This window comes from Cyrtonyx montezumae, unplaced genomic scaffold (assembly GCF_038088225.1).
Source record: "Cyrtonyx montezumae isolate F1298 unplaced genomic scaffold, pur_monq_1.0 scaffold_14, whole genome shotgun sequence".
Taxonomy (NCBI): Eukaryota; Metazoa; Chordata; class Aves; order Galliformes; family Odontophoridae; genus Cyrtonyx; species Cyrtonyx montezumae.
In genome coordinates, this window is record NW_027071870.1 from 4,695,906 (window position 1) to 4,714,395 (window position 18,490).

General features: G+C 40.4%; 1 protein-coding gene across 1 annotated transcript; it reads right to left on the reverse strand.

The window, feature by feature from the left end:
- Positions 1-70: 70 nt before the first annotated feature.
- On the reverse strand, positions 71-18,346 carry CROT (carnitine O-octanoyltransferase). Its single transcript, XM_065731302.1, has 16 exons — positions 17,967-18,346; positions 12,472-12,596; positions 11,751-11,932; positions 11,452-11,576; positions 9,008-9,116; positions 7,540-7,633; positions 7,320-7,445; positions 7,048-7,149; positions 6,370-6,453; positions 6,163-6,270; positions 5,794-5,924; positions 4,412-4,535; positions 2,553-2,631; positions 1,924-2,017; positions 1,675-1,794; positions 71-813 (listed from the first exon to the last, which is right to left on the reverse strand). Exons 1-16 carry the CDS (start codon positions 18,127-18,129, stop codon positions 693-695), a joined length of 1,887 nt encoding a protein of 628 aa, XP_065587374.1. The 5' UTR covers positions 18,130-18,346; the 3' UTR covers positions 71-692.
- Between the last annotated feature and the right edge of the window lie 144 nt (positions 18,347-18,490).

Genomic DNA, 18,490 nt, shown 5'->3' on the forward strand with positions numbered 1-18,490 from the left:
TTATTGTGTATTACTAGTGTGAAGCAGCAGAGAAATTCACAGCTCACAAGATGATGTAAACTCCAAAGCATTTTGAATTAATTTGCTACTCTCTGTCTTTATTACTGTGATTCAAAATACTTCACATTGTAGTGCTCATGTTATAAACGCAGTGGGAACATCCCAATACAGAGATGCAACATTTACTGTATGCAATCTGGGTAGCAAAAAGGAAAGGATTTAGAAAACAGCATATAGAAGGGCTGCCCCCATGCGGCCGTTCATAAACCACTACAGACAGCAGCACGGCCACCTAAGACAATAGTGTGGTTACTCCCAAGCACACAGTTAAGTGCTGCACTGGCACAAACGGTGCCATTAGACTACAAAGTGTATTCTATATGCTACTACTGAGATCATAAAGGTAAATCTCCCAGAAGTTCTCCATGTCCAACACTGTGTTACTCAGAAGTGTGTTTGCATTGTTGAGGCATATCATATTGCATAGTTCTGCATTCAGCAGATACTACCTCTTGCATTGCTGTTGCAGATGGCTACATTGATCAGTGTAGAGCCCACCAAAAGAGGAAGACTTCATGCAGATTATTACAAGTCTTAGCTTGAATACAATAGTTCTCTTACACAGAGTTTCATTTATAAGTACTACAACTAACTTGGGAACTTGCAAAGGCTCTTTTGTATCATCAGCAGTTTTATAACTGAGCTGTAACTGTTAACTGCAGCATGTCCTGAAAACACTGGAATAAAGTTCTGCACAGCACTTCAGCACAGGTCTCCGGGCACGACTTCCAGGAAGAACACAAAACAACAATCCTGTCAACACAGAAAGCAGTGAAGTTATCACTCTTAATTGTCACGGGCTTGGACACGTTACATAAGCTGTTCTGAGATGTCAAATCATCAACAAGCTCTGAATCAGAAACTAGCAGATAAACATGCTGTCTCCACACTCAGAAGATACAGAGATTCAGATCCCTGGGGCCTTCAGTAGTGACAGTGTTTGCAGATCCTGAAACAGGGTATCTACACATACAGTGACATCACTCTGAAAATACTTCTAATTTCTTCTCTGCAACTAATTCAAGGTTTAAGTACTTTCTATTTACCCATTAAATCTCAATTAAACCTTTATTTTAACAGAGCAATAGTGAAAGTGCATTGGTTTGTATGCTCAAACTGAACCCAACCTGCTATGAAATCTGCAGTTAGCTTTAGACACAAGCCATCCAAAATAACCAAGCATGAAAAAAAACAAAGTAGGTTATCTCAGTGCACTGCATTTGAAGTGATTTACTTAATTTGCTGAACAAGCAGTAATTGTTGCCCATAAGGTAAACAAGCCAAAGTTTGTTTTGTTGGTTTTTTTTTTTTTACAAACATCGCTGCAGTCAATCATCACTAAGAAGAATGCTTATTTTAAAGGTATCTCCTGCAGTTCCTCTTCTCGACTTCCTCACTCTCTGCTTTCTGCTCCTTGTCAGTATCTTCTCACTTCACCTCCACCATCTGTCCCTCCTTCCACTTCTGCCTTCCAGAATCTCAGTGCCTCTTTTCTCCTTTATCTCACTTCTCAACCTTTTCTGTTCATCTTTTCCTAACCCCATTCTAGTTGCTTGCTGCCTTTCCCATCATGACACAGTCAGAACCATGTCCAAAATGAACTGCTGTCCTTACCTGTCATCTCTGATTGCATAAAAAAAGCCGTAGCCGTGATGCACCATAGGGAGCGCGCATCCACTAAACCTGGTGTATCCGGTCAGACTAGTTGAAAGAACAAAGTTCCCACCTCCTCCACTGTAAAACATCACAAAAGTGAATTTTATCGTGCAGATCAAGAAATCATCACACTTCAGGACAGTGTAACCAAGCAAGTCTTTGGTATCAAGGGATACAACTGCCCCACAGGACAAGGCCACCAGCTACCTGGCTGTGAAGGCAGGGTCCACAAAGAGTTCTGGCACTGGCAGTCCCTGCTCCTGTGCTATGAGAAGGAGACCCAGGAGATGACGATCAAATCCTGTCAGAAGAAATGCAAGTTCTGCATCATTAACAGCAGCATTGCTTGGTTTTCTGCTTTTTCAGTTCTGAAGCTCGAAAAGCAGCTGAAGGACAGATAAAGTGACAGAGACCAATTTTAAAAAAAATAGATTCATACTGCAGAATACAAAAGCACTTCCCAAAAGCACGGCCTAAGATGCAGTCATCACTTTGAGCTCGCACCACTGAGCCCAAATGCAACGAGCTACGTGGTACAAACCGAGCACATACACAGCAGAAAGCAAAACCCAAGAAAGCTGTTTCTGCAGACAGGAGGAGTTTTGCATAGTGAAAGTGGCTCTCTGGCAGAAAACAGTACATTAATATTTAAAGTGAACAGGTCTTTAGGGCAGAAGGAAGGCACGAGGCCCAGTCTTTAGCTACTCTCAAACTGTTTAAATCTAAAATGCTGATGGGCAGTTTTTAATGCAGTTGAAAACAAGAAGATAGAAAACATGAGTGCACTGTTCCCTTTTCACCCACAAGGAAATAAATGATTTGTTATTCCCAAGTACCTCTTCCGTTCTCACAATCTTTCCTCATTCTATTGTGCTTCGCAAATGCCACGTGCATCAGCCGCAGGCGTTCATAGCTCTGAACAAAGGAGGGGGAAATGAGTTAAGAAACAAGAGAAAAAACATTCCAGATGAGTAACACGTCAGCAGACACAGATCAGCAAGTTCTTCCCTTTCACAGTTTCTAGCAATAGAAGAAAACAGAGGAATTGAAAGGTACATCAGAACCAAATTCCCTTCTCACAACCACTTACTCGTTTGTTCCCTGCATCTCTGTTCTGCTATCTGGGTCACTTCTGTATGGAACAATATTCCAAACCTCACACTCTCCCCCACACAAGCTGAAGCAATGCAAAGCAAACATTGTGAACTACAGAAATGTAACCCAAAATTCTCCTACAGTACCACTTATTTAGGAAACACGTGAGCTTTTCACAGCTCTGGCTGTCAGCATGGAAAAAAAACAAAAAAATAACCAGTGTGAATCATATCTTGTCTCTCTAATTGAAACACACACAGATGCCAACTGCATTCCCTACTTTCCTCTGCTGATTGAATGTTTACTTCCACGACAGTAGTCCTGCCTGTCATTGTGTGATTTTTATGCCTGTATTAAATAGAAACTTACACGTTAAAGAGAGAGAGAACAGAACACAGATGTATGTTTTGGTAAAAGAGGCCTAGGGAAACACTTTAGATACCCAAGGGCTTGTACTTATCTTGCTAGTACTTTAACAACTCCTTTATCCTCATGAGGTGGCAGCACTGAATGTGAACCACAGCCACTCCATTTGGACAGAAGCCTTGCTACTGAGCTCACTGCAGGCAGCAGAAAACATGACATACATGGATTTTCATCCAAAGTACCTAAATTCATGGGGGCTTGTTTACTTTAAAATTCAACTTCTGAGCATCTTGATTTCAATGCCATTGAAGATATTTAATGCTTTTTAAAGACCCCAACAATGTTATTACACACGGAAATACCACAACAGCACTAAGAAGACAGCACAGAATCATTAAGGTTGGAAAAGACTTGTAAGATCATCAAGTCCAACCATCAACCCCTCACCCATTCCCACCATCCCAAGTCCCTCCCCAGGCAGCGTGTTCCAATGCACTGCCATCACTCTTCCTGAGAAGAAATTTTCATTCACACATAGATTATTTCTGTTATATTCCTGTATGTTTCTCAGTACAGAATAATAGAACAATATAGAACTGCTGAATTTCCTTACAAACATGTAGCTCTTTGTTTCAGAGCCCTCTTCTTGCTTCATTCCTCAGACTCTAAGAAATGTGCAGTGAGGACAACAGAGCAAGTTTTTGTACAGCTTTCACTTGGCAAGAGCAGCATGAAATTTGCTGCCAGCAAGGGACTGTGGGGCATTTGCTGGGAAAAGGTCCCTGGCAGAGCTGCTCAGGCAAACTCTGGAACACATCCCTGTCGCCAATGGGACAACAAGCAGATTTTATTCTTGCTCCCAGACTCAATTAGATTAACATTTCCCCATTTCACTTGATATTAAAACAAGAGAACCTCTCCACAGCAGAATATAGCTGTTCCAAGGTAGTTACTTTCTGAGGTATAAAAATCAGAGTGAATATCACTCAAGACAGACCTGAAACTGAAGCGTAAAATAGAACAGAAAAAACAATATCTAAACAAGCCCATTTGTGACAGCTCACCTCTGTCACAACGACCACAGTCAGACCTCAAGCAACCTCAGCATTCCAAATCTGTCACGCTGGAAACAAGCCAGCCCTCATTAATGGGACCGTAATAAAACAAATGGTTAGCAATTAAGATGACAGGCCTTCTACATATACTACGATGTAGGTAGGGGGTCCATACTTACACTAGCAGAGTGATCCAACATGGATTTGCACCACTGCACTGCTTCCATGGTACACGGTCTTATGGTCTCTGTGCGGCCGTGATAGAAACGCCTGGTCATGGCGGTTTCGTAACAGCAGCCCGGGCTAAGAAGAAAAAGAAAGGAAGAGGATCTCATTAACTTAACAAAACTACTCGCTCTCTCTCCAAGGAAAAAGAAAGAAACAAAAAAGAAAAACACGTTCTGTGAAATATCCTATCCATCCAGCTCAGTTACAAGCATCAGTAGGACCCTAGTTTATTTATTTATTTTAATTGTGTGTGTCTGAAAAGGAACCACAAAGGAGCCAGAGGAGCTCTGCAAGCTTTTATATGAGACAGATGACTGAGGAAGTGCCAGTGCTGTATTTCCACCTTAAAAAATTTGGGTCATCATGCCTATTTTCTGCTAAGTGCAGATGTAGCTTAATTATATTAGAGCTGGTACCCTCTATGCAAAATTCAGTCTCACCACATATTTCTATCAAAGGAATCATCCAATCCTTCAAAGATTAAGTGATACTTTAAATAAGTGTCCTCAGTCCTATCCCACCATTTAATACACAATTTCACTGCAACATACCACCATGCTTCAAACAAACTTATGAGGGTTTTTTTAGTCAAATCATTTACTCCAGCATTTAGCAAATGACATCTGGCTTCCTGAGATACTGGCACCTGCAGTGATTAAGCAGCATATGATCATGATGAAACTCTCTTCTGCAGCAAACAATACTTGCCAGTAATGACTTGTACAAGGCGCCATCTAGAATAGTTAGCAGAGCAATTTGGAAACTCCAGTACAAGGAAGAATGCTGTCTCTTCCCAATCATACAAATTAAAATATCACAAAAATGCTGAGCCAAGCTTCTGCAGAGTCACTTTCTATTATTTTGCCTTGACTTTCTAATTGTGCTGAAGTGAGACTTGAGGCTTTTCACAAGTTTGGAAGACCAATATTTTTAATCATTTGCTGCAGGTAAAGATTTCTTCTCCACCTGAACAACTGCTCAGCATTGAAGAGTCCTGACCCACTCAAGTTTGGTATTTAACCTACTATTCACATAGTGCAGCACAAATCCGTGTTTTCATGGGTTGCTGTCTGCCACAGTTATGTACACACGTGATCCCATGGGTCACAAAGACAGTTGTTAGAAGTCAAGAGCAAAAGCCCCTTCAACTTCAGCAGCAAAAAAGAAGGCCCTATACAGCATTTGAAGTAAGCAAAACCTTACTTCGTTCTTTTTATCACTAGAGTGAGTTACACAGAGGCACTGCAAGGCCACCGTGTTGTATCTTCAGATCTATGCCTTTATTCAATAATCTACTTTTTCATCCCTAATCTGTGTAATGAGCTTTTCTTACCGGCCGTGACACTTGTAATAAGCCAGCTGAAGGGCAAGCTGCACAAATGTATCAGGATGAAGCTTCCTCTTCTTAATCAATGCTTTGCCAAAGGATGTAAAGGCATAACATGCTAGTTGCAGGTCAGATACCTGGCAAACCACAGGAGGAAAAAAAACACACAAATCAAGCAACTTCGAATATCACAGCTCAGTTTGCTCCACAAGACATTCAGTGTAAAACAAGGGCACAAACGTAACCATGGTTAAATCACAATTCACCAACTCATCAATAACATATTCACTCATTCTCTGGAATGAAGAATTAACAATGAACAAATGCAATGAAAAAAAATCAGTGACAATTAGGAGAAGCAGCAAGAAATCCCACCTTCTCATAATACATTTCTTTAGTTTGTCCAATTTCATCTATAATTTTTTGGTCTACTGTGAATACAAGTTCCTCTGGCCATGGAATATCCCTCACTTTATCTGATCCCTGGGAGCAGGCAAAGAAAGAAAGAAAACAGTTATCCATTAAAAAAAAACAACACAAAATACATTAACTGGTATAGCTGGAAGTTTAAAGAACACATACCTTCCATTTTCCCTCATTTTCAATAATCTTTTGTTCGGCAGAAGATAACATGGTGATTAAAGCCATGGCATCAAAAGGAGAATGCTGTAATCAACCAGGACAAGGCAGTACATTATTTGCATGACTGCAAGAGGATCAATTTTTTTTATTTTTAATCCCTGTCCTACTTATTCCCCCCCCCAGACTAAGAGCACTGCTGCACAGCGTTGTACTTGTTTTTCCAGTTCTACAACACTTCTGCAACAACTAATGCCAGTTCTCTCACTGTTCTGACTGCTCTGCAGCTAGACAGCCACTACAGCATTGCTACAGAGAAGCAGATTTTACGCAGGATGTAGGCTCTCCCATGTACTTAAGTATAAAAATAATTCAAGTTTAAAACCATACTGTCCAACAGGAAGAGCTCATTTTAAGCCTCTGTGCAATTTTATTATCTGTTTTTACTTTGGAACTCCCTCATTAAATAGTTTGTAAGATTACGATTTCAGAACTCATGCCCTTAATTCAAGTACAGTGCAATATCCAACACTGTAAAAACAAACTGGCTTTGGAAACCTGCCAGGCAAAATGCAAGACTACACTAAAAAGGAACTCATTAAGCATTTAACACTCTGAAAGAGAGAGCTTAAGTAAATACTCAAAAAGGTTATTATGTGAAATTTTTTTTCTCAAACTTACATCACAGAATGCACTCGAGGTTCCATTGGAGAAGAATATGCTATTGTAGGACTTATCTCCCCAGCGCACAGTTGGATCACCTGCCAGTCCCAGCCTCGTGATCTAAAGCAAAAAGTACACTCTGTGGGTTTCCAAAACCACCACACACATTGCCAACCTTTAGTACCTGAACCAAATCTTCACTAACATGGTGAAGAAACATCACAGAAAGAGCACGTGCACAAAAAGAAAAAATACAGAGCAGGTAGGAATGATCAAAAATCCTCAGCTACCTCTGTGTAGTCCTCAGGAGTGGCATGGGGACTAGCATCATCCAGGCTGACCACAAACAAACTTTGCTGAATTTTTTCAAGATGAGCGAGGTTCTTTGGATCCAGGCTAATTAAATACTCTCGTATCTAGAAAGCAAGAAATAACAGAGCTAAGTGAAATGATGTCTTTCCAGTGATCACATTGCTTTTATGAAGGAAAAAAAACTCAAAGTATTCCAACCTCTGCCCATTTCGTCCTTTCATTGCTTGTTAAGGCTGGCAGTCCTGGTCCATCTGGTTCACTGTGGCATCTATTCTGGATGTATGTAAGTTGCCTTTAAGAAGATTTCAAAAACTAAAGTTAACAAACAATATACAGAGGTTGGATCAAAATCACCCTTTTTCTTTTTTTTTTTTTTTTTTGTTCCACACTCACAAGCTGATGTGAAATGTAAGGAATACAAGCCAGATACTAAAGGCAGCTGGAAGCCTGCTTTGTTTTCAGTCACTAATGGTTAGCTCCAATTGTAGCCACCAGCTTAGTACAGACCTACATGCAACCAATTATGACCTTAAAGTGCAATAGATGTACTTAAAATTGGATTTAAGACTTCAACAGTGTAGATCAAACTTTCCTGAGCAGCAAATGTCAGCAGTACTGCAGCTTTGCAGCCTTCATAAAACCAGCTGGATACAACGGCAACACTGAACAAAAAGTCAGAAGCTTATAGCAGACCAGAAACTACTGCATACCTTGAATGGAGAGACTCAGTTACACAACAGTGCTTCTCTTCCTACCTTTTCCTTGCACTGTCCATTTGAGAAACTAAGATAATGTAGCCCAGCTGTTAACCATCAATTAACCAAATAACCATCAATCGTGATCATCCTGTACTTCTGTACAAGAATATAATCCAAAAGGGTTAAATGAAGCTGTCTCAGCAGGAATCAACACATACACATGTGATCACAGAGCTAACTTTTAGTTTGCAAATTCTTTTTTTCCCCCCACCATACTGTTCCAGGTAAACATCTGTAACTTGAATAGTTTCTTTATGACTGAAGACACTCATCTAGCCTGTCCTTAGTTCTGGCACTCTTTCCCATTAAGTGCCACTATTGAAAGCTATTAAAGAGCAAGACTTTCTCTCTGCTCCTCTGCAGCAGCTTAGAACTACAACTTAAAGACACAGTCATTCCTCCCCTGGTGAAAAGACAAGAAATGCAAGCAATATATAGCTGCTCTGCTCTCCAGTAAACAAAGCCAGTCTATACTAAGATTTCTGATGCTGCTGAACTCAACAACAGGAAATCCAGCCCCCCCACTCTGTTAGGACTGCAGTGTAATCAGGACAGCGGTAGTATAAAGCAGCAACAAGACCAAGGAGGACTGGTCCTCAAACAAATGATGTTACTTATAATCCTGATAATTCCTTGGTCAAGAAGCTTCACACATACATGACATATCCTCCTGAAACATCTTCACTGAGGCCTTTTGCATGATGTTCTATGGGGGTACTACAGAAGTATATCACCATGATTCATGGCAAGAAGACACCATCTGCTAACCCAAAATCTACCAAAATCTTGCTCTTCAGCTGCAGGCTCTCTCAGCCCTACTTCCTTAGGGTGAGAGGGAAAGAAAAAGAGACTGCCTTTAGTACATGCTCAAACAGAACACAGTATTTGAAACAAAGTAGTTTGAAAACCTGGAAATCTCTGGAGGAGTCAGCATGTTGCCTTCATGTATAGCATCAAATGCAAACACTCGGCCTCGACACAGGACTACTAAGTGAGATGGGCATTCACCTTCAGCCACTGAAACAAAGCAGAACAAAACATGAAAATCCAGTGCTAGGGAGAAAATGAGTGACATATAAACTGCTCAGCAAGTCCTACAGATTCTTTTTTTTTTTTTTTTTCCAAAATGAGGGAGACTTCATAGAGTTAAAAAGGGGAATGCATTAGGAAGCTAGTGACTGACTGCATAATCTTACTACAATTCTGAAGTTTTAAGGACTCAAAATCTATACAAGTACATAACCTTCACTGTTATTAACTAGTTTAAGTCACTGTTATTACTTAGCAGTAAATCTAATTCACCCATGCATTTTTTGTCAGCAGAAACACCCTCTGCTGAAACAAGTGTTAGTTACTGAAAGCTGATTTAAGCATTTTTCTCTTGCATTAAGTTTTGTTCTGTTTAAAAAACAGGCAGTGTAAGAAGTAGGCAGGAAGCATCATGAACTTTTCTGAAACTGAGCCACTGTACTCTGCCACAAGACAAAGAAGAAACATACACTACTTTGTCCACAAATATTTAACTGAACCATGAGGCCTTTATGCATCACGTTTGTGGCTCTATTAAAAGTACATAATATAACTCAGTATGTATCTGATCAAGGACATTACAGAACAGGGAATTCACCATTTAATATAAACCTCATTTTCACAGATCACAAACATTAAACCCAACATAATAAAAGTCAGAAGAGATTACATCAGTTTGGGGATATTTTTGATCCTCCTAAATGTAGCTGTTCAAGAAGCATTTAGATGAAGTACTAAGGGACTTGATTTAGTAGTTCAGTGGTTAGGGATAGTGATAGGAGGATGGTTGGACTAGAGGATCTTGTAGGTCCTTTCCAACCTAATGAACCTATGAACCTAAGCTGTCTAAAGCAAGAGGTAGAATAAAGTCTGGAAGTTAATCAAGAATTGTATCTGACCTCCCACTGCAGTTGAGGGCCATACTCAACACACCAAAATCTATGAGCTCTCATGTTCTCATTAAGGTTTCTGCTGCAAGGCAAACCAAACAACTCTCTACACACCACTGATCAAAGTCACTTGGGATCATTTTAGTGTGGTCTTTGACTGCAACCTGACATTACCTGACAAACCCTAAGCATCCTAAATCTTACTTTACGCGTTTATAGATTGTGTCAGTTCCCTCTGTAGCCAAGGGAGAGACACAAATCTCTCTCCAGACAGCAATTCCTCTGCTTCTCTTATATACCTGAATATCTGGAAAACCCAAATCCTTTCCTAGAGGTATATGTATTATTCCATGAACCACACAGAACAATGGTAACTAATTGGACTAAGAGTTTCCCCTGGAGGCAGACAATCTACATGGAAATGGATTTCACCTGCTGTGTATGACAAAAAATAACATATGCAATACAGTTAAATAAAGCTCTTGTACTATTTTAAGGGGGAAAAAAAAGGGATGTGAATTACTTGTGTATCCCCAAGATCCTACCTCTGTTCATTAAGTGTGATCATTGCATTGAATTTCCACAGTTTGAATGTTTTTTCTACTTTTGGTATTTGAGTCTTCAAACGGTAACCCTAAGAAAAGCCCACAAAACTTGCCTTCAACTTTGCATTTTCTCTATACTTTCTGTGGCACATAGACTTCCTTACAGATTTCCTGTGGAGCTTCTATCAAATAACTCAATTGCTGAGTCTTGTAGGAATTCATATCTCCCATGATCAGAGCAGCACACCTGAACACCTCTAGAGTCATCAGATGGTCAGAGGGTGTTATGACTTCAGTTAGCTGGTTGCCGACACTGCAGTACATACCAATGGAGGACTAATAAGAACATTACACTTATAGTCCACCTCTTGACCATGCAACCAAGATGTCAGAAACTTATGAGAACAGCTTCAAGAATTTCCAGAGTACTGAAAATAAGACCTGACTAAGTCAAGAAACACTCTGTAATAGAAAAATACCTAAGAATTATTCCAACAGAATATTCAGGAACACACTCCAGAAAAGCAATCTAAAGTAAAAGACCATTACAAATGATGCTGAAGTTCCAAATAATGTATCTAATCCACTCACATTTGTAACACACGGAATTTTTCTTTTTCCATTTCTTAACGTGCTCACACTTCTAACATGCATCAGGTTGGTAGCATACAAACTGAGGCAGAATCTTTTTAACCTTATTTAGAAAGGACTAAATATTGTACCAAGTAAAAGTAACCAGTGGATTAGATTGGTTCCTTATATAAGCACTCAACAAGCAGCACCTGATTTAGTTTTTGAAGAAGCATTTGATGGCTAAATTGACTGCTTGGTTAGCACCACAATACAAACTCATTTGCTTACATTAACCCACAATCTGCATTTACTTACCAGTCTTAAAATAGTTGCAGAGTGAGTCTCTGGTAAGGCCAGGAACCTTGCAAGTGTTAAAGAGCATTCGAAATTGGCTCATGTCCAGAACAGCATTCCCAGATCTCTCTATAGGCACTTTCTCTCTAAAAGACATGCACCAAATTATGCACAATGGATGATAATTATTCAAGTAAACCAAAGTAAGACAAGCCGATGTCTTACTGCGAAGAACTTAGGCCAATAAACATATTTCCACTACCGAAGTACACATAGATCATTATTATTTAGAAACAATGATTTCTTCTTAAAAGTCTTACGCTCGTAGTAGCTCCCAGTACTTCAGGGTGTGCCATATATTTATGCATGCTCTCTCTATCTGAGTGCCTTCTTTGGGTGGCCAGTAGTGTTCAATATAGGGACCAGGGCCTCCCATGTTACAGTTTATCTGTGTTGATATGCGAAGATCAAGATAAGCCACATTCAGCCACCACTCCTCCAGCTGGAAATGAAAAATGTTTAGTCAGAATAATTTTCAGACATTAATTCTCTAATAATCACTGCCTGATCTGTGCAATTTTTGTTTATTTTTTAATATTTTGAGCAGTAGCTCCTACATAATAGGGCAGTAGTTCTAATAATAATAGGCAGGACAGTAGTTCAAAAAGTAATGCTGATGCTAATGTCACACCTAGCTCTTCTTTTCAAGCACTTGAAATAAAATTCAATATAAAGTAAAAAAAGTAAATAACATTTTAGTAAGGGAACTTATCCACCCCATGTTGAAAAAAAAATCACACACACATAAGCATGTTCACATCTGTAGGACAAGTGGCAGACACAGGGAAGACCCTGAGATTAAAAAAAATCATAGCTAAGTGCTTCTCAAAATTAAATGCCAACCACCAACTCATTTGTTCTCCAAAGAGATACTGATACCTTCCATCCGAGCAAGGCAGATATGGTAACACACATACCAAACTAAGGAATAAGGTGAATTTTTTGCTTCAGTAAGGATTTCTTACATATCTAAATACGCACCCAATTCCTTCTGGTTTTAGCTCTTTCCAATAATTTCTGATGCAATTCTCTGCCAATCCCATTTTCAAATCTTTTAACAATCTCCTCGGTTCTTTGATATTCTTCTTGATTTAGAAATGGTTTCACTGTAAAAAGGGAACGTGTTTAAAAAACAACTGCATACTGAGATTTATTCCACAATTCAGATATCCAAAGGCAGAGGAATAGATGAAAATACTCAAAATGTACTTGTCTAAAACATACATTTTTGAGGGACAAGGAGTGGACACAACACCTTGTAAAAGCTAGAAATAAATCACAGTGTGTTCTAATACTGACATATGTTCGTATTTTTAAATAAATTCAGGCATTGGTAAATGGAATAATTGCTGAAAATCTGAAATGTTTAACAGATAACTAAATCCAATATGTTTTAAACTCTAGCTGGAAATACTATAAAGTTCTGTACTTCCACCAGCTGAATTCAACGGGAACGTATGAGAATGTTTGTCACCTTACTGCACCAACTATAAGCTACCTACTTTTATATTCAAGCCTATTCACAGACTACAAGCACTGTACTCATCGATTCTCCTATAACAATGGCAGTGCTACCCAGTTTTTATGTTTTAAAATTCCTTGTAAACAATTGCAGAATTTGTCATGATAAAAAGATTTTTAAGAGGCTTTTTGATGAAGGCAATGATACCAATGCCCAGCAGCAAGCACTGCTGACGTCAGTTTGTATACAGGAGCATCTCACCATTTTCTTAAAAATAATATGTTATACACTAGATTATTTATATACTTAGATTGGCAAGTCACTGGCCAACAGAATGGGGGTGTGGCAGTTCTGCTCACTCAATGCCTAAACAGTGAGGTCTGATTCATATTTGAGGCTGCTGGACACTACTGCCAGTTACTTCCTTGTCTGTCTTGCTAGTGATAAACTTACCATTAACGAGAAATGAGGAAGGATAGAGTTACTAAAAACTAAACAAATACCTGCACCATCTCTAATTAGCTCTGGGGAGAAACAAGTGAGTATCAGCAGGGCAAGGTCCCACTGCTACATCCCAACAGATATGACTGCTTGCCTCCAACCACTTTTTTCTTCTGCACAGAACCATGAAGCTGAAGTTTGAAGGGAACTTAGGAGACCACCTAGAAGAACACCCCAGCTCAGCTGGGTCAGCTACAGCAGGCTACTCAGGGCTTTACTGGAGTCTGAAAATCCCCACAGATGGAGACTCTACAGCCTCCCCAATAGAAATCTACTCCAGTGCTCAACCATCCTCACAGTAAAATAAGTTTTCCTATGTTTAAATGGAGTGTCTTGAATTCTAGTTTGTGCCCACTGCCTCTTGCTCTCTCACTGAGCACCACTGCAAAGAATCTGGCTCTGTCTTCCTTACCCACCACCAGCAGGTATTTATACACTTTGCAGAGTCCTTCAGGCATCCTCTCCAGGCTGATCAATAACATCACAGATAAATGAACCCTTAATCACCTTCATGGCCCTACACCATGCTTGCTCCTTCATTTGCATGTCTCAATTATCCTAGTGAGCCCACAAATGGACACTGCACTCAGTTCCAACATAAAATGGCTTGGGTTGGAAGGGATCTCTAAAGACAACCAAGCGCAAACCCCATGCCAGGAACAGGAACACCTTATACTAGGTCAGGCAGACCAAAGTCCCAGAAGCATTGAAAGTCAGCTGGTATAAGGATACAGGACTCGCCTATATCTGGTATGTGTGCTGTGGATCGTAAACCTTTGACCCCAGCAGCTGAGTCTTAAGTTCACCTGACTGTTCACTATCTAAGCCATACGTTACCAGTTAACCTATGAAGCCACTAAAGCTTTAGGTGTACCAAAAGCAATTTATGTTGACATATGACAATTATGTTCTTACACTGTATACCCCCAACCCCTCATCCAGTAGTCTGTAACAACCATACTAGGGCTGGAGGTCTTTCTGCTCTGGGTTGGCTCCCATCATCGTTTCTAGGCATGCTGATTTCTCCTATTCTCAGAGCAGCTGAATCTGCACAATGGAGTCTTTCTTATATTTCAGTTTGAGCTTGCTTCTACCCACTCAGAAGTTCAACAGCCTACATGCACCCTTAGGCTTTGGCAAATTTAGCTTCCTGTGCTAAGAAAGCTCTATACAAGATTTCTATATACAAGTAGCATACCAAATTGCACAACAGTCATCTCATCATAAAAGGAAAAAGGAAATCATGCTTATCAACCTGATAACCTCTTCATTAATCCACGCTGACTACTCCCAGTCACCTCCTTGTCCTTCATATGTTTGGAAGTGTTTTCGGGATTATTTGCTACCTTCCAGGGATGATGGTGAGGGTGACTGATCTGCAGTTCCCCATGTCCTCCTTCTTGAGCAGTGGTGGCACTTGCTTTTTTCCAGTCCTCAGGATCACTCTCCAGTTAAAATGATCCTCCAAAGATGATCCAGTATCTCAGTGACAAAGGACAGCTCCCTCAGCAATCACAAACACGTTCCATCAAATCCCTTTAAGTTATTCATGCCCAATTTCTTTTAGTATCCCCTCTGCTGATTCTCCTCCACCAAGGCTAAGTCTTCCTTTCTTCTTTTCAAAATAATTTCATTTTTATGGTCATCTTAAAAGGAATTTCAGTATTATGCATTACCTATCTTAAGGAGAAAAGCAAAGACCCTTTTCAGCTACATCCTGGCCTTCTTATGCCAGTCAACAACAGTACAATGAAAGTCTTATTGATATTTTATCGGTTCCATGGAAAAGTAATAACATGGACAGCTTAGGTGCTATTTGAGGGGTAACCAAGATGCCTAGGGGACAGGGGGACATGATGATCAGATGAGGCCAAGAACCAAGTCTGTTCAGCTTACAAAGAGAATGCAAATGGAAATGCAAAGCAAAAGAAAACAAGACTCATCCCAGATACACAGGAATAGAACGAGAGAAAAATGGACTCAAGCTGCAATACAGGAAACTTCTGACAAGAAAAATATGAGGATTTATTTGTTGATGGTGGGGTTTGTTTGCTTGTTTTTGTTTCTCCTCCTTCCCCAGTAATTGAGGGTGATCAAACAGACTGCACAGGGAGATTGTGGAATCCCCAGTATTGCAGGTATTCAAAACACTGCTAAGCAACAGCTGAGCAAACTGTTAACAATCTTTTCACAGTGATCTGATCTAGATTAACCCTTCCAACTTAAACGACTCTATGATCACGGACCCCTTTCCATTTAAAAGCAATTCAATCAAATGTAGAAAGGAAAGGCAATAGAAGGAAGGAACAAAACTCAGGCCTTCACTCAGTAGACTTCAGTGAAAAATCTGTCATCGCTTTCTCTGGACACATTTATCTTGTCCTCACTTCTGAATAGACATCAGCTCCACCCATGGACAGTAAACATCCCAAGAAAGACTGCTTCAGTTGGATAGTTAAGGAATCTTTATAGAAGGCTGAGGCTTAGGGTTTTCACACTCTTGAACCGAGTCAAAGCTTCTTGAGTCAAAACTTCACCTGAGCTGAAAGGCTAAATAATGTGGTTACATCCAACTTCTTTCCTTTCTTCAAAAGGAAGTTAATCATTCCAAATCCAAAGCAGAGAGAGCTACTGTAAAGCTCTGAATAAGGCACCATCTGAGATCCAGCCTTTCCAGTTGACTGGCTTTAAACAGATAAAGTGCTTTACCACCAGGCACTGACTCATGTTAAGTGCCCAGGGTCCTCCTCCGACCAACACAGGACAAGCGTTCCCAAGACATGATTCAGAGCACTGTAAAGGGTCATTTGGACGTTCCAAATCCTTCTGAAGAAGCCTGCGCTCCTCCTGTTGAACTCCAGTGAGGTTTCTCTCCACCCAACTCTCCAGTCTGTCCAGGTCTTGCTGAATGGCGGCACAGTCTTCTGGTGTGTCAGCCACTCCTCCCAGTTTTGTATCATCAACAAGCTTGCTGAGAGTGCACTCTATCCCTTCAAGATCATAGAGGAAGACAAAATTGGACCCCACACTGACTCCTTGGGAACACCAATAGCTACAGGCCTTCCACTAGACTCTGTGCCACTGATCACAACCCTTCTGAGCTCTTGTCAGTCAGCCAGATCTCAATACACCTCACTGTTCACTAATCCATTCCACGCTTCCCAGGCTTTCCTATGAAGAAGTTACAGCAGACAGTACTGAAAGAACACCAAACTAACTTTTGTTCAACTTGAACAGGAACTAAAGATGATCAATTACAGGGATCAAAAATACAGAATGGCTTAAGTACAAGGACCAGTAAGTAGATAACTTCAGCATGGTAAAAAAAATTTCAGTTGAGGAAAAATGTGGTAAGTTATTTACAAAAACACTGATCAGAAGCAGAAAACAAAAGCAAACAAATTCAGTCAGGTATCACCATTCCAGGAGAGAGCTATTTATTAACTTGGAAAGCCAGACAGATTTACAGAATTAAGCTCTGAAGGGTAATTCTATTATTGCACATTCACTACTATTACAGCACAATTTAAGTTAATCCGTGTTACAACAAAACAAAAGCATTTTGTTGAGACATAACTCTCACCCCTCTAAAAACACCATTTCAACATTCTGGATAAAGAAGTTATGTCATTAGGAACAATGAAGAAAACCTATAAATTGTTCCATTGATGGGAGATATTTTAATATGCATAGGAAAAGCACAGGATGAACTTAGGGATTTGTGTTTTGCGAAAAGGAAACTATGGTGTAACAAGTTTCAGCTGGGGACAGAACTTCAGGTTTTCCTGGTACCATCCCTCTATTCCACGTTGGATGGTAACATATAGCAGACAAGCAAAAAGCTCAATGGCTCCTGAGTTCTGAAAATGGTTAAAGGAGCATAGGAAAGAAATCTGAAGACAGTGGGGACCTTCATCCTCCCCAGTTTATCAAATTTCTCTTACACTATTTTCTTTAGACTTGTCAAAACAGACATTTCCCCAACTTAAAGTATCAAGAAAATACCTACTGATGCTTTTTCCTATTGCTCTACAATTAATAGCATTAAGAAAAAAAAATTAATTACAAAAAAAGGAGTATGAAATCACTTTTTTAAACAAAGATCCTGTGCAAACACAGTCAGTACACGAGCCAAGTAAGTCATTATGCAAAACAAAACCTGTATGGGCCAGAATATTTTTTTATTAGACACAGCTATGGGGAAAAAAAAAAAGCCCTCAGGAGGGGGAAAAAAGGCAAAACAATAAAAAGTAACCATCCTATATACTCAATTCCCTTCCATGCTGAAGACAAAGGGTAGAGGAGGGAGCTTTTATACAAGCTGCTCTGGGCACTCAGTTTCCTGTTTTGAACCTGGTAAAGCTTTTGTGCTCCAAACATGACTAGACTCCACGCCCCTCCTCAACCTTCAGTCATGACAGTTGATACAAGCTGCATGTCAATGTTACTTGGAAAATATCCTCTGACCAGCCTGGTTCCAGGCACACACACCACGCCACTGTTAAGACATTACCTGAGTCAAGGTATTTACTTAAAGATTCATCCAGAAGAGGTACTGGCAGTGGAGGCAGGGAATCTTGGTATTGAAATGTTCGCTCTTCAGAGGACTCAAGCACTTGCTTTTCCATGTTGCAGACCTGCAGCGCGGTATTAACGATGTCACAGATTAATAACATGTCACCTCATTATTCTTTTCTTTCTCTTTCCTACATCACAAAAATCTCTACGGACAACACCCAGACTGAGGATTCTCCTGGCCAGCAGCCTCGGAAGCGCACACACAGAGGGCTACCAATCACTTCTGTCTTAGTTAATGTCATTAGCAAACTCAAAGGACACCTTTCCTTCTGGAGCCGCCAGCAGCTCGCCCCTGACCCACCCAGCTACACCCAGAGCCCATGGGGAACACCAAAACCCCTCGCGTACCTCCACCCCACCGAGCAGCCGTTACGCGGCCGAGCCCCCGCTGCCCCGGACGGGATGAGCCCAGGCGAGGCCCGAGGCCGCTGCCGTCGCACTACGGCGATATTTACATGG

Coding starts and splice junctions, on each gene's coding strand:
- CROT (XM_065731302.1), bottom strand. CDS start 18,129: ATGTTATTAATCTGTGACATCGTTAATACCGCGCTGCAGGTCTGCAAC. Junction 5,925..6,162: donor AAGAAATGTATTATGAGAAG/GTGGGATTTCTT, acceptor GTGGTTTGCCAG/GTATCTGACCTGCAACTAGC. Junction 4,536..5,793: donor TATTACAAGTGTCACGGCCG/GTAAGAAAAGCT, acceptor TTTTCTTCTTAG/CCCGGGCTGCTGTTACGAAA.